This window comes from Oncorhynchus mykiss, chromosome 10, assembly GCF_013265735.2.
Source record: "Oncorhynchus mykiss isolate Arlee chromosome 10, USDA_OmykA_1.1, whole genome shotgun sequence".
Taxonomy (NCBI): Eukaryota; Metazoa; Chordata; class Actinopteri; order Salmoniformes; family Salmonidae; genus Oncorhynchus; species Oncorhynchus mykiss.
In genome coordinates this window covers 9,676,426-9,689,801 of record NC_048574.1, presented here as the reverse complement: position 1 = coordinate 9,689,801, position 13,376 = coordinate 9,676,426, and the positions used below count along the sequence as shown (strand labels likewise).

General features: G+C 42.3%; 1 protein-coding gene across 1 annotated transcript; it reads left to right on the top strand.

The window, feature by feature from the left end:
- Positions 1-314: 314 nt before the first annotated feature.
- Positions 315-13,058, top strand: fam53c (family with sequence similarity 53 member C). The gene is made up of 5 exons (XM_021617543.2): positions 315-769; positions 3,571-3,827; positions 3,995-4,049; positions 9,930-10,774; positions 11,777-13,058. The coding sequence occupies exons 2-5, from the start codon at positions 3,753-3,755 to the stop codon at positions 12,050-12,052; spliced, it is 1,251 nt and encodes a 416-aa protein (XP_021473218.2). The 5' UTR covers positions 315-769; positions 3,571-3,752; the 3' UTR covers positions 12,053-13,058.
- The last annotated feature ends 318 nt before the right edge of the window (positions 13,059-13,376 follow it).

Sequence of the window (13,376 nt, the reverse complement as noted above, 5' to 3'; positions counted from 1 at the left end):
AACATACTAACTGCATTACGCCAAGCAGCCACAAGATGACACTATACGCTTAGGGTGAATCTTTAATTTTGTTTTACTTGCCACACCAATACCCGCCAATTTGACGCAAATGTATTGTGGGATGATCAATGCGTCTCAGAAAGCCTATTATCAAAAGTGATCTATTCCAATGTTGGGCCCTGGCATTATCTGTCAGGTCTTATCAATGTGTCACGTAAACAACTGATCCTGATTTAGCGAACTACAAGTCCCAAACATTTTTGTCGGTTCAGTCCAATTTTTGCAATTTCCTAGCATGAATGACATTTATTTTGCGCTTGCTTTTTATTTAAAGCATAAATTCCGAGCTATTTTAATGTTGACATATTTTGTATGCACTATTGAATACTCACTGCTTGCCCCCACCCCACCCCCAACTGTAAATGTTATTTATGAATTCCAATCGCTTACGGGCGTGTGAATGTTTTTTTTTTTTAAATGGACGACTGGATGAATTGCTTGTAGGCGATGTATTTTTCAAAGAGAGATAATATCTTTAGATATTTGGCACGCTGATCATATTACATTTTATGTTCCAGATATTGGAATCGACGAATGGTCTGTTACATGTTATGCTTTTTAATGGGTCAATACATCGGAGACCCATAGCCGAACACTAGCGCGGCTGACTAGTCGGGAACTGCACAGGCTACAAATTAGGTTTATCCTTCATGAGCAGTATTTAACCCGTGTGTGCAAGGCCTAAGGTCCGGTGGGCTTCTTGGTCAAGGTAAGAACGACATTAAATCAAGTAGCTGTTACAAAAAGTTGTTGATACCAGCTCCGTTTAATCAGAAAAATAGCTCACTGCATTATATTCTGCATGGCCGTGTTTTGCTAGCACGCGTCCTAGACTCAGCAGAGGTCCTAGGGTGTAGCAATACATGCATGCAATAGCCTCGATAGCTAGGGATTGAATCAGATGGTGGGGAGGGAGTCATTGTTATTGACTAATTTAAGGCCAAAAGCTTTGTTGATTTTAATGTTTGTGTTTGGCTGCAAATCGGCATAATCAGTTAAATGGACGTACGCTGAGCTAACGTTAGCTTGCTAGCCATAGAAATTACGATTTGCGCTTGCGTTAACTGACCGGCTAGTTAGCTACCATAGCATCAGATTGTCACAGTGCGGGCTGGTTGTGGATCTAACGTTAAATCAACAACTAGCTACCAATGTTAGCGGAATAGCTAACGTTAGTTTTTTTTTATTGATGTAGCGATGAGAATGCTTAATATCACGTGAACGGGTTTAGATCGACCTTCAAAACTACGATATAATAATTGTGAATGAATAGCTACTATTGCACACTGGATATGTTTGTAATGGGCCAGTTAATGTGTTATCTACCAGCTACACCTATGTAGCCGTCATTCTGGTCCCCCCCCTCTCTCAAACTGGCTATATCTCAATCTGCTACATTGGCCATTTGATCATGCAGAAGAGCGTGCCAATTGATAGATTATGACAAGCTTGATAACATACGCACCATACACACACGTACATAATATATATGGCTTTTGTGTTGTCGATATGTGGTTGTAAATCAGTGGCCTTAGGGTACACACTTAAATGTGTTGTGAAATGTAATGTTTTTCATTGTGTATATAAGTTAATTACCTTCATTTCGCTGGACCGCAGGACGAGTAGCTACTGCATTGGTAGCAGCTAATGGGGATCCATAATAAATAGAAAAATAATTAGCGAGATTGGACCTCAGTATGACCCCCTTTCAAATATACATATCCATCATTAAAGGGATACTTACGGACTTTGGTAATGAGGCTCTTTGTTTATCTTCTTCTCCAGAGTCAGGTGGATACCATTTTTATGTTGGTGTCCAGTATGAAGTAAGAGTAAGTTTTGCGAGCCAATGATAACTAGCGTAAGCGCAATGTCTGGAAGTCTATGGGTATCTACTAGTGCAATGACTGGAAGTCTATGGGTATCTACTAGCGCAATGTCTGGAAGTCTATGGGTATCTACTAGTGCAATGACTGGAAGTCTATGGGTATCTACTAGTGCAATGACTGGAAGTCTATGGGTATCTACTAGCGCAATGTCTGGAAGTCTATGGGTATCTACTAGTGCAATGACTAGAAGTCTATGGGTATCTACTAGCGCAATGTCTGGAAGTCTATGGGTATCTACTAGTGCAATGACTGGAAGTCTATGGGTATCTACTAGTGCAATGACTGGAAGTCTATGGGTATCTACTAGCGCAATGTCTGGAAGTCTATGGGTATCTACTAGTGCAATGACTGGAAGTCTATGGGTATCTACTAGTGCAATGACTGGAAGTCTATGGGTATCTACTAGCGCAATGTCTGGAAGTCTATGGGTATCTACTAGCGCAATGACTGGAAGTCTATGGGTATCTACTAGTGCAATGACTGGAAGTCTATGGGTATCTACTAGTGCAATGACTGGAAGTCTATGGGTATCTACTAGTGCAATGACTGGAAGTCTATGGGTATTTACTAGCATGCTAACAGATACCATAGGCTTCCAGTTCATTGAGCTCGTCAGCTTGTAGTCCTAAATAAGGAATGATTTATCTCGGGTTTGTTCAGCCATTCCTATGGGGAAAGAATAGGGTTTTGTAATAACCTCAGACATTATTGTTGTCGTTTACCACCGGTTTATGCGATCTTGTACTGTTTTGTTCTATGAGATATTAGTCAGTTAACATAACCTTCGTGAATTATGAAGCCTTTATGAGCTTTATGTTATGCTTTATTACATACACGCTTACAAAATTCACAGAAAGGCACGTTAGCTGATGAAGATTATATCGTAGAACAAAACGTACAAGATCTCCTAAGCCTGTTTACCACAGACCTTATTTTCAGTGTTTATCAACAACAACAACAACAACAAAAAACAACAACAAAAAGTCTCCATAGACTTTGTTCAACAAACCATGGCGGATTTAGTGCCTACAAAAAGACGCCATTACTATTGCTCTCTATTGCCATATATTTCCAGTTATGGCGCTAGCTGTAGTTAACTTTCTTCAAACTGCACGCAGAGAAATAAAAAAATGGCAGCCACAAGTTTATCTGACTATGGGGAAATAGATACATTTCCTCATTGCCAAAATCCCAAAGTATCCTTTTAAGGTTACTGGTTGATATATTCGTTTTTGGTTAAATGTTCTGGTTGTTGGACATGTGCGTAGTGATAAATGCTATCTGGAATCTAGGGGACGTCCATAACCTTAACCATTTTAATTTCAAATGGGATAGGGACGTCCCAGGGATTACAGATAGCGTGGACTGTTCAAGAAACCCCGAGTGGCTTCAACAGGCAGGTCAGCCCTGAACAGCAGGCACCTTGAGGTTTCATGCTTTCCCCAGGCACCTGTCACCATTCTTTCTGCACTCACATATAGTGTGTGTCTGAACACATGTTAATGTGCATGTTTCCTAAAGGGTTGTTCAGTGGAGGTGGTGACCCTTGTATTGCCTTTTCCTGTTGAGAAGACAAAAGTGGTAACAGGGCTCCTGTTGTGTGTCTGACTTCTCCCTTCAGGTGAGCTGACTACAGTGATGAACATGCCCCAGTGAGACAGGGCAGGGCAACCTGGCCCAGAGGAGTACTGGAGGTGCCAGAATAGCTTGGATACTCACAATCAGACGGACGAACAGACAGAGGGCCACCCCTCCCCCTAACCCTCCACCTCACCCACCTCCCCTACTCCTCGCAACCATGCCATGGTCACACTGATCGCCGAGCGTCTGCGGGAACATATTCTGGACGGCAACACTCACAAAACGGCCCTCAACGTGGTAATGTTTCTTCTCTTCTGTGTTAGCCTATGACTGCTTGCGTGCCTTTGTCTTGACTGTAATATAGTCCTCGTGTTTAGGACCGTTTATTTCCCCTGCTGTCAGTTTGTTTCTGATTGGTATTTTCTGTGCTGTGGCTCCTCTAAATGAACATGTATGTCTTCCAGTCTCTGCTGGACCCCAACCTAGGAATTTGCTGGCCTGCAGATGGATTGATGCCTGGTGAGTATGTACAAGTATAGCCACTTAGCCTGTGATTCAGCATTACGCTTTGTAACTTTGGCTTTGTGCTGTGCGGTGTTGACACGAGCACAGGGTAATGGGGGTGAATTCCAAATTACAGAAGGGAATTGGTTGTTGAAAGGAGTAAATGAAACATTTTAATAGGGCAAACAACTGTTAGAAAACAACTCGACAACCACCCAGTAGCCTATTCACAACCAATAGTAATCTAATTTCACCTTGTTTAAAAAAAAATAAGACTACTTTTTATGTTAATTTGCAGAGACGTTTTGAAAAACAGTTGGTTTCTGTCAATTGCTCTGTGACAGCACTGGGGGAACCACTCGCTAAACTGGTGGCATAGAAATCAATACAACTGAGTGTACTGGCACTGCAAACATTGCGCACATGTTCAGCATTTTAGCTCATGTAGTTATCCTAGGAAATTATTTTGCACCAAAATGTTGTGACACAATAGACCAGTAGCCAAATTACATGTCACAACGTTTTTGATAATTTACAGATGTCCTTGTCCTTCAATAGAGTGGTATATGGATGACGAGGTGATTTGCAAGGTGTATGCCTATTCATCATTGAAATATGCTGATCATAACCACTGTAATATCATAATAATAACACAGTAATTTTGTAATGTAAAATATGAGACGCAGGAATGGATTGATCAGGGGATGTTCATTCATCAAACAACCCTTTAGCTGTCCTTCTCAATGCCTATCCTGGGGAGTAGCGTAGCTCCAAAAGGCTACTGAGAGTGCACAGTCATGCGGTCTGAATGCTAGCTGACATTGTCTCATCTTTAAAAAAAACACGCCATGGTCTCTGCCTAGAAAACTCCTCGGACTCGCCCATTATTCAAGCCATTATGAGAGAGAGAGGCAGCCCCACTAGGCACGGGGGCAAGAGGTGCGTTCATTTTCCACCTCTCAAAAAGTAGGCTACTGCTAATAAAGTTAAATAGACTGAACAACAAGGGTGAAGGGTTTCCTTCTCCACGACCCCTTGTTTTATATACACCCCAAACAGGAAACCACATTATGCGATCTATTGCATGCATGTACTTTAGGCGGATCATGCAAAGGAAATCTTCTAAAAACAGAAACTACAGTTGGCAGAGATGATTCCTCAAAGCCTCTACTTGTCAGCTATCACTATATACACTACATACTTGTATTTGGTATGATTGTCAATGTCATCTTCAAAGCATAGCATAGCTGTCCCCTTCATACAGTACTTTCCTTGTCAATTCATTATCTTAGAGCCTACTTTCAGGAAAGGAAGGTGTTTTAATACCTTATTTTTGGGTCTGACATACGCTGGTGACTTTGATTGGTGCATTTACGGAGGTGTATGTATGTGTGTGAGTTCGCTGATTCTCTCTATCCTATATACTCACCGGACAGTTTATTAGGAACACCATCAAGTACCTGGTCGAACCCCCCCTTTGCCTGAAGAACAGCTTGAATTATTCGGGGCATTCTACAAGGTGTCAAATGTTCCACAGGAATGTTGGTACATGCTGACACGATGGCTGCAGATTGGACGATGCTACATTCATGCTGGGAACAGCCCGTTCCATCTCATCTCAAAGATACTCTATTGGGTTGAGGTCTGGGGACTTCAAAAAAAAAATATATATATATACATATATATATTTCACCTTTATTTAACCAGGTAGGCTAGTTGAGAACACCTTTATTTAACCAGGTAGGCTAGTTGAGAACAAGTTCTCATTTACAACTGTGACTTGGCCAAGACAAAGCAAAGCAGTGCGACAAAAAACAACAACACAGAGTTACACATGGGATAAACAAACGTACAGTCAATAACACAATAGAAAAATCTGTGTACATTGTGTGCACATGAAGTAAGGAGGTAAGGCAATTTTATTGAACCTTTATTTAACCAGGTAGGCTAGTTGAGAACACCTTTATTTAACCAGGTAGGCTAGTTGAGAACAAGTTCTCATTTGCAAATGTGACCTGCAATAAATAGGCCAATAGTGGTGAAGTAATTACAATTTAGCCATTTACACTGGAGTGATAGATGTGCAGATGAGGATGTGCAAGTAGAAATACTGGTGTGCAAAAGAGCAGAAAAATAAAAACATATGGGGAGGAGGTGGTTGGGTGGATGGACTGCGCAGGCCACTCAAGTAAACTGAACTCGCTGTTATGTTCCAGGCAATGTTTTTTCACTCCTCAATTGTACAGTGATCGCGTGCCCACTAGAGCCGCTTCTTCTTGTTTTTAGCTGATAGGAGTGGAACCCGGTGTGGTCGTCTGCTGCAATAGCCCGTTCGTGACAAGGACCAGCGAGTTGTGCGTTCCGAGATGCCGTTCTGCACACCACTGTTTTCACTGCAGTGTTATTGGTCTGTTTGTCTGTTAGCTTTCCCGTTCTCCTACCACCTCATCAACAAGCTGTTTTCCCCCACAGGACTTCCGCTGACTGGATGTGTGTTTGTCACTCCGTTCTCGGTAAACCCTAGACACTGTCCTGTGTGAAAAGCCCAGGAGGCCGTCCGTTTTCTGAGATACTAGATCCGGCGCGCCTGGCACCGACGATCATAACACGCTCAATGTTGCTTAGGTCTCTAGTTTTGCCCATTCTAAGTTCAATCGAATATTAACTGAATTCCTCAAAGCCTGTCTGCCTGCTTTATATAACAAGCCACACTGTCTGTAGGACCGAACCATTTTCTTCAACGGGGTGGTGTACCTAAAAAAAGGGCTGGTATGTCCATTCAGAAAGGCTACTTCAGGAAACTGTCTGGACTCCATCTCTTTAATAAGAATGAAACGCTCCTGTCATTACGTAATCTTGTAAAAGGCGTGTTTTCAGTAGCTTAGGCTACATTACTTCTCTCAACACGGCGTTCTCTCTTTGACGGACATATGCCAATGCCATCGAATGACCGCAGCAGCTGTGTTTGTGACAAATATTTAGGGAAAAGTAAAAAACCCATCATACTTCGTTTGAATGGTTTTGTGCATCGAAATAGGTTCTGTATAAAAAAAAAATATGTACATACAGAAAAGCCAACAGACAAGAACATATCTCTTTATTTTGACTCAGTTAAATGTTGTCAATACGAAAATGCAACCAACCTGGCATTTCTTAATTTGTTGATTAATATTTATAAGTAATAACCTGAATAATAATAATAATAATAATAATGTAATGGCATGATAATAACGAAGTGTAATGGCTTGTTTCAAATAGGTTTTTACTAAGAAGCATATCCTTGTAAACAAGTGAACAAACAGAATTTCTGACACAAGACGAATGTCTGTGCTGCAACGAATTAGATCGCGGACAGTTCTTACTGGAGAGGGTCACTGCAGACCCAATGTGTCTGTGACAAGACCATCGAAGTTTCGTGTCACATATGGATAGAGCTGTGCTGGAGATGTTCTTCAGAACCTCCAAGAACATCTGGTGGCGGCAGCCTAGACCAGCTGGACCAGAAGGGCAAATGACAAACGAGTAAGTTGTTTTGTAGTCGGTAGCTAGCTAGCAATATAAGCTATTTTTTTCAAATGAAGCAGTGTTGTTCAGTTTGTGATCGATTCGGCCATAACGGGGCTTACTAGTACCGCTACAAGCCAAGCGAGGCAAGTTGAGCTTGTCAGCTGTGTTTGCTATACCTAAAATGTACTGTAGTCTGTTATAGCTAGCTAACCTCTTTGTATCTTTTTAGGATCAAAGTTGGAGAAATGTTTTGATGATGACGAAGAGTAAAGGAATTCATTTGGATGGAGAGTAAAAGGAATGATTCGTATTCGTTTTTGAGTAACTATACCTGTGTGTTGTAGCTAGCTAGCTGTGTGGTTGTGAGATTCTGTTATGTTCTGCATCGTGTTGCTACAGTAGGAATACAGACAGAACACAACGATTGCCCATGTAAGGCATTTTTGTTTGTCATAATCTTACAGACAATAGAGTTTGGTGGCCTACAGATTATTTTTGGAGTTCTATGTGGAGAGAAGCTAGGCACAGAACACTGAATATCTTTGCCTGCGTGTGTTGTTGGGGCCATTAAAGCAATTAATCCCTCACACGATGGACAGTATGTTGGATACAAATAAATTAATGTCTTTAGACGAGATGTGTTAAGTCCATAACAACAATCTCCCCTTGTTTCAAAGCGACTCCAAACACCTCATTGCACCCACCAAACACACCATATGCAAATATTCCCTTTTTAAAACTAGTATTTATTGTATTTTTATTCTACGGTGTATATACACTGAGTGTACAAAACTCAGTATTAGGAAGGTGTTCTTTAAAAGTTTTTTTACACTCAGTGTATGTCATACAACTGTCCCTGCATACTGCTGTGTAAACTCACCTCGGTCTCCAGAACAAAATAAACTTTGTTTTGAATACAATCCAAGTCTACTTATTTTGCTACATTGACTAATCTGTGTTATTGAAACGTGTTTCCTTGCCCACAAATTAAAGTGTAAATGATACACCAACTACCTACATAATTTGTTTTCGCATTAAAGATTATTGTAGTTACTTCCAAATACATTACATGAATATCACAATAAATTCATCATGAAGTTGAAGTCAACACTTGCTTGGTTTCTGATGCAGCTGGAATTGTTTAGTCACTTGTCAGTCACACTTGTAAATAAGATTCTAAAAAAACAAAAACATGTTTTCACTCAATTATATACATATGTACAAGAGCTAGCAATATCTAGACCACAATGCAGTTGTGAGCATACTTTTCATTCTGTATTATACTACAACATCAGTCTTACTCAATATGGATGTTGTGTTTGCTGAACGTTCCAGGCAGAGTCCTGAATGTTCATTAACTGGTGAACCTTGTGTTGGGCAATGGCAGTTGGTCTGGCAGAACTTCATGAGCTCCTTGACCTTGGACTCATAGACTGTACACTTTGGCTCTTGCCAGCCCTGCGCACTCTTCTCCTCTTCTGAGTCAGATGTTGAGCTTGAGCTTGTTCCTGGCTGAAAGCTTTCACCCACTGGGTCCAATGTGTTTATTTGCTCATCATGGAGTCATGGAACAAATTTAGCAAAGGTGACTTCCACTAGGTCCTGGTGCTGAGCTTGATATCGATGCCGCTGCAGGTGTTGATGGGATCGGACTCTGTAAATGGAACACATAAGCCAGTGCCTTTAGCCTCAGCAGTAGCTCGTTAGCTAGCAAATGGTTAGATACGGTCCGATAGGCTGTAGCTAACGTAACCTAATGTAGCTAACGTTAGCTTGCAAAGTTTCAAATCACATCGCCAGATAGCAGCTGGCTAATTACATTAGTTTGCTTTGAAAAGTTTAGCCAGCGAATTATGAAACCTAGCTAGATTTTGGTTTAGATAAACAACTGTTCATTGAACAAAAATATAAACGCAACATGCAACAATTTCAAAGATTTTGCTGAGTTACAGTTCATATAAGGAAATCAGTCAATTGAAATAAATTCATTATGCCCTAGTATATGGATTTCACATGACTGGAATACAGATACCCCAGTCTGTAGTGACTCCGCAACACTGCGATGCAGTGCCTCAGACCACTGCGCCACTCGGGAGGCCTGGAAATTCTTGATTTTTAACATATTATTGGACATATACAGTGAAAGACCAGCGGTGAAATGTCCCTTTTAAAGGGCTAAGTCCACTGTGTTTAATGCATAACAGCGCCCTGTAAAAGTTGAATCATGATACCGCTTTGCATTTTTCTCTCTGTTGGTTGTTGTCAAGAGCAAACTGCAACTACATTGCATCAGGAATGAATTGCCTTCTGTCCATTTTCTCACAATTTAATTAAATTAATATTGACAGTAGTTTGTATTAATGGTATCATCTTTCTTTCTCCTCACAGAGAGCAGTTATTGGCAGTTCAGCCCTCCCTCCAAGCCTGGCCTGCAGGGTGTGCTGAGCTCCAGTTTCCCCCCTGGCCCTGTCCCTTTGGTTTCCCCCGAAACCCACCTCCCAGAGGGGGAAGCCCTGCACCGGCCCCTGGTCCCAAGCACCTCAGTAACGGACCTGTCTTTTCCCGGTGCACCCCCTCCCCCCCCGCCACCCCCCAAACGCCACTGTCGCTCACTGTCCGTGCCAGAGGACCTTTCACGCTGCCGTTACACCTGGCGGCCCAGCGCGTCGAGGGTCTGGACACCTGTGAATCGCCAATGCCACAGTGGAGGGGGAGCGGGGGGGCCTTGTCCGCTTCGTGCTCCTAGCTCGTCTCTAAACTCCTCTCTACACTCCTCTTCAAGCCCCACATTCTTTAGCCTTGCTCTCTCCCCTGACTCCCCACTGCCCTGGAATTTCCCATGGGACCCAAGTGACACTGCTGGAGGAGGCGCCTGCTGCTGTTTCTTCCCCTCTCCGTCGTCCTGCTCATCCTCTCCCTCCCCGCTCCACCCTCCCCCTCCTCCGCAGCGACGCTTCTCACTGTCCCCTGTCCTTATCAGAGAAGCTGCTGCTCAGTTCCTGCCCCCGCCTCCAGTTCCACCCCAATGTGCAGCACCCCCTCCAGTTGTGCCTGCTTCGCCCTCCTCTGCCTGCAGCACCCCGTCCTCTCTTCGCCGAGCCATCCCCCCTCAGCTCCCACGCTGCCACTCCCAGCCCTGCGACCTGCTTCTTCTCAAACCGGGCCTGAAGCGACGGCGTGACCCAGACAGACCATTTGCCCGGCCAGTACTGGATTTCACCAAGATGACTCAGGTAAACAAAAGATAACCGCGGGTCAGCAAATGAATAGAAATGGTTGCCGTATGTAGATTGGCCATCTTCTAGCCAGAGGAAGGTTAAGGCTTAAAATGCATCCTTGTTAAGCTTGTCAAACTACACAGTTTAACCGTACTGTAACAAAGAAACGTTCCAATTCATCAGTGAGATGGACCATTCATTTTATAATATCAGTAGGCATACATGAGGCAAAACTGTCACCCAGACCACACCTGCCTATAATTGTTCTTGTTACCCATTGTCCCAGGCCACAGTTGTCTCGTCTTCTACCCCCCATGCCTTAGGCTCAGCCCTTGAGTTTGGGTGATTGGCAGGGTTTCAATGGCCCTGACTGTAGGCAATGGCAGCTCACTGTTGTACTGTACACCAAGACTCATTCTGGAATTTATTTGCATATACTTTGCATGCAGCTGCTGAATGTCTTTGAGAAAGTCTGGCTTCCCTTGATAGTGCTTCCAGTCACCCCCTGACATAAAAAAAATACTAAGAATACTACACTAAGAAGTTGTTAATTTCCTGCTAAACATGTACATGTGGTATATGTAAAACAGTTGTGTTCTAGCTAAGTTTGGAATAGTCTCTTTCAAAAGCCACAGTCATTTGAAGAGTGAGTCGGGCACACGAGACTAGGCTTAGACCTCTACAGTATTTGTCAGTTCAGCCCAATATATTCAATTTGGCGATACTATCACAGTTAATTTTCAGGGATATGTGGTATCATATTACCCTTGTTTCTACAGTTTGTCACATTTTAACTGAAAAACTATCTTTGGCACCCATGTTAAAAGAATTACAGATATTATGTATGATGGTATATTTTTTCCACTTCCTAGCCAGTTATATCAACTTGGTTTCATTTGATATACCTATTTCTTTATTGTAAATAGAGTCCTGAATGTAAACTGCTCTTGTATTTCTAGAGGCATGATAAAATGTGTAAACAAGGCCTTGTTTGATCTCCTATTTGTGTCTTTCCAGACTCGCAGTACCGACCCCTTGAGTTGTATGGAGCGTGGGAGGCTGGCTTCTGGGGGGGACGTTTGCATGGGCCTTGAGCCTTTCTGGGGGGATTTCAGAGGGTCATGTTCACCAGCAGAGGGGCTGGGAAGGACGAGCATTGGACCTCTAAGCGAGAGTGATGAGGAGGGTGAAGAGGGGGAGGAAGAGGAGGACCCTGATCGAGAAGAGTGTCAGCCGAGTGTCTTTGAGAGGGATTGTACAGAACTAGATTTGAGCCTAATTGAAGAAAATTAAAATCTTGTTAATTGGAGACTGTTTTTCCCCTCTAGCCCCAGCATTCAACACTCCACCCCAGCCCTGCTCCGCTTTCATCAGCAGGGCTCTCAGGAACACGACTTCTCTCTCATGGGATGAGCTTGGGTGTATATATATAATCTCATTGACAACAGTCATGAATTGCCTACTACCAATAAGAACAATTCATGCAAGTAGCCATGGATGCGGTCTTTCCATCAGAGTACATTCCAGAACCAGTTGCTGAAACATTCTTGTGAATAATCTGAATGCTGGAGATGCCAGCTATTCCCGTAGTGTGTGTTGAATGGCTTCTTAATGCGCCCTCAAACAGACTAGGATGGAATGTTAGAAGACCAACAACCTTCTGGTCACTTGCTTTCTTTTACATGACTTTTACAATCCTCTTGATTGTCTTTTTCGGTACAGTAGTAAGAATAGACTTTCTTGAATGATGGTGATGAATTGAATATCTGTGTTTTGTTAAGTTTGATGCAGAAGGGCAGTATGTCATTGCAGTTTTATTCCTGCGGTCCTTATATTTCCTGGTAAACAATCCACATGATTCAGCATAAGCCTTAAGAACAACTTTTTTTCTGTAAACAAAAAAAAAAATACTATGAAAATGAAATGAATTGTGTAGCAGTTGATATTAGTCCTTTTGTTATTTATTTTCTGCTGTTTTCTTAATATTTCTTATCTCTAGGACTCGTCCTCTGAATATAGAGATGTATAGACATTGATAATGAATGCACTGTGTTTGACAAGTTAAACAAAAACCTGAAAATGGGAAGCAACCACTGAGGGCACATTGTAATATTGTATTATACAGCGATCATTTTGTTGAAAACAAGTTATGTGTAAAGCTGGTAGCTGACAGACCCGGGGAAGGCCATTGCTGTCTTTTAGAGATGTTTTTTATTGTATGTGTTAAAAAGATGGTGATTTCAAACTCCGTTTGTGTATAAATAAAGTTTATTGGAAATTATTTTACAAGGAAAGGAAACAAAGAGTCTGAGCTTTTTTGAAAAGAGTATGGGGAAGGGCTTTTCAACTGCATGTGATCTAGTCTTTACCATTTTACTTGTACTTATTTTAAGCACATTTATATATCATATTCCCTTTGATCTCAAGCATGTATGTCAGGTATTTGTCCTCATCCACCATAAATGAGTGGCCCCCATCCCACTCGCCACAGTACAGGGAATAGGAAGGCAGGTAGTTTAGCGGGTTGGAGCGTTGGGCTAGTAACTGAAAGGTCGCTGGTTTGAATTCCCTTGCCGACTAGGTGAAACATCTGTGCTGTATATCGTGGATAAGAGCG

Bases quoted from the DNA above. Each gene is read 5' to 3' on its own strand.
- fam53c (XM_021617543.2), top strand. From the start codon at position 3,753: ATGGTCACACTGATCGCCGAGCGTCTGCGGGAACATATTCTGGACGGC. The intron at 4,050-9,929 runs GTGAGTATGTAC...TTCTCCTCACAG, and splicing joins TGCAGATGGATTGATGCCTG to AGAGCAGTTATTGGCAGTTC. The intron at 10,775-11,776 runs GTAAACAAAAGA...GTGTCTTTCCAG, and splicing joins ATTTCACCAAGATGACTCAG to ACTCGCAGTACCGACCCCTT.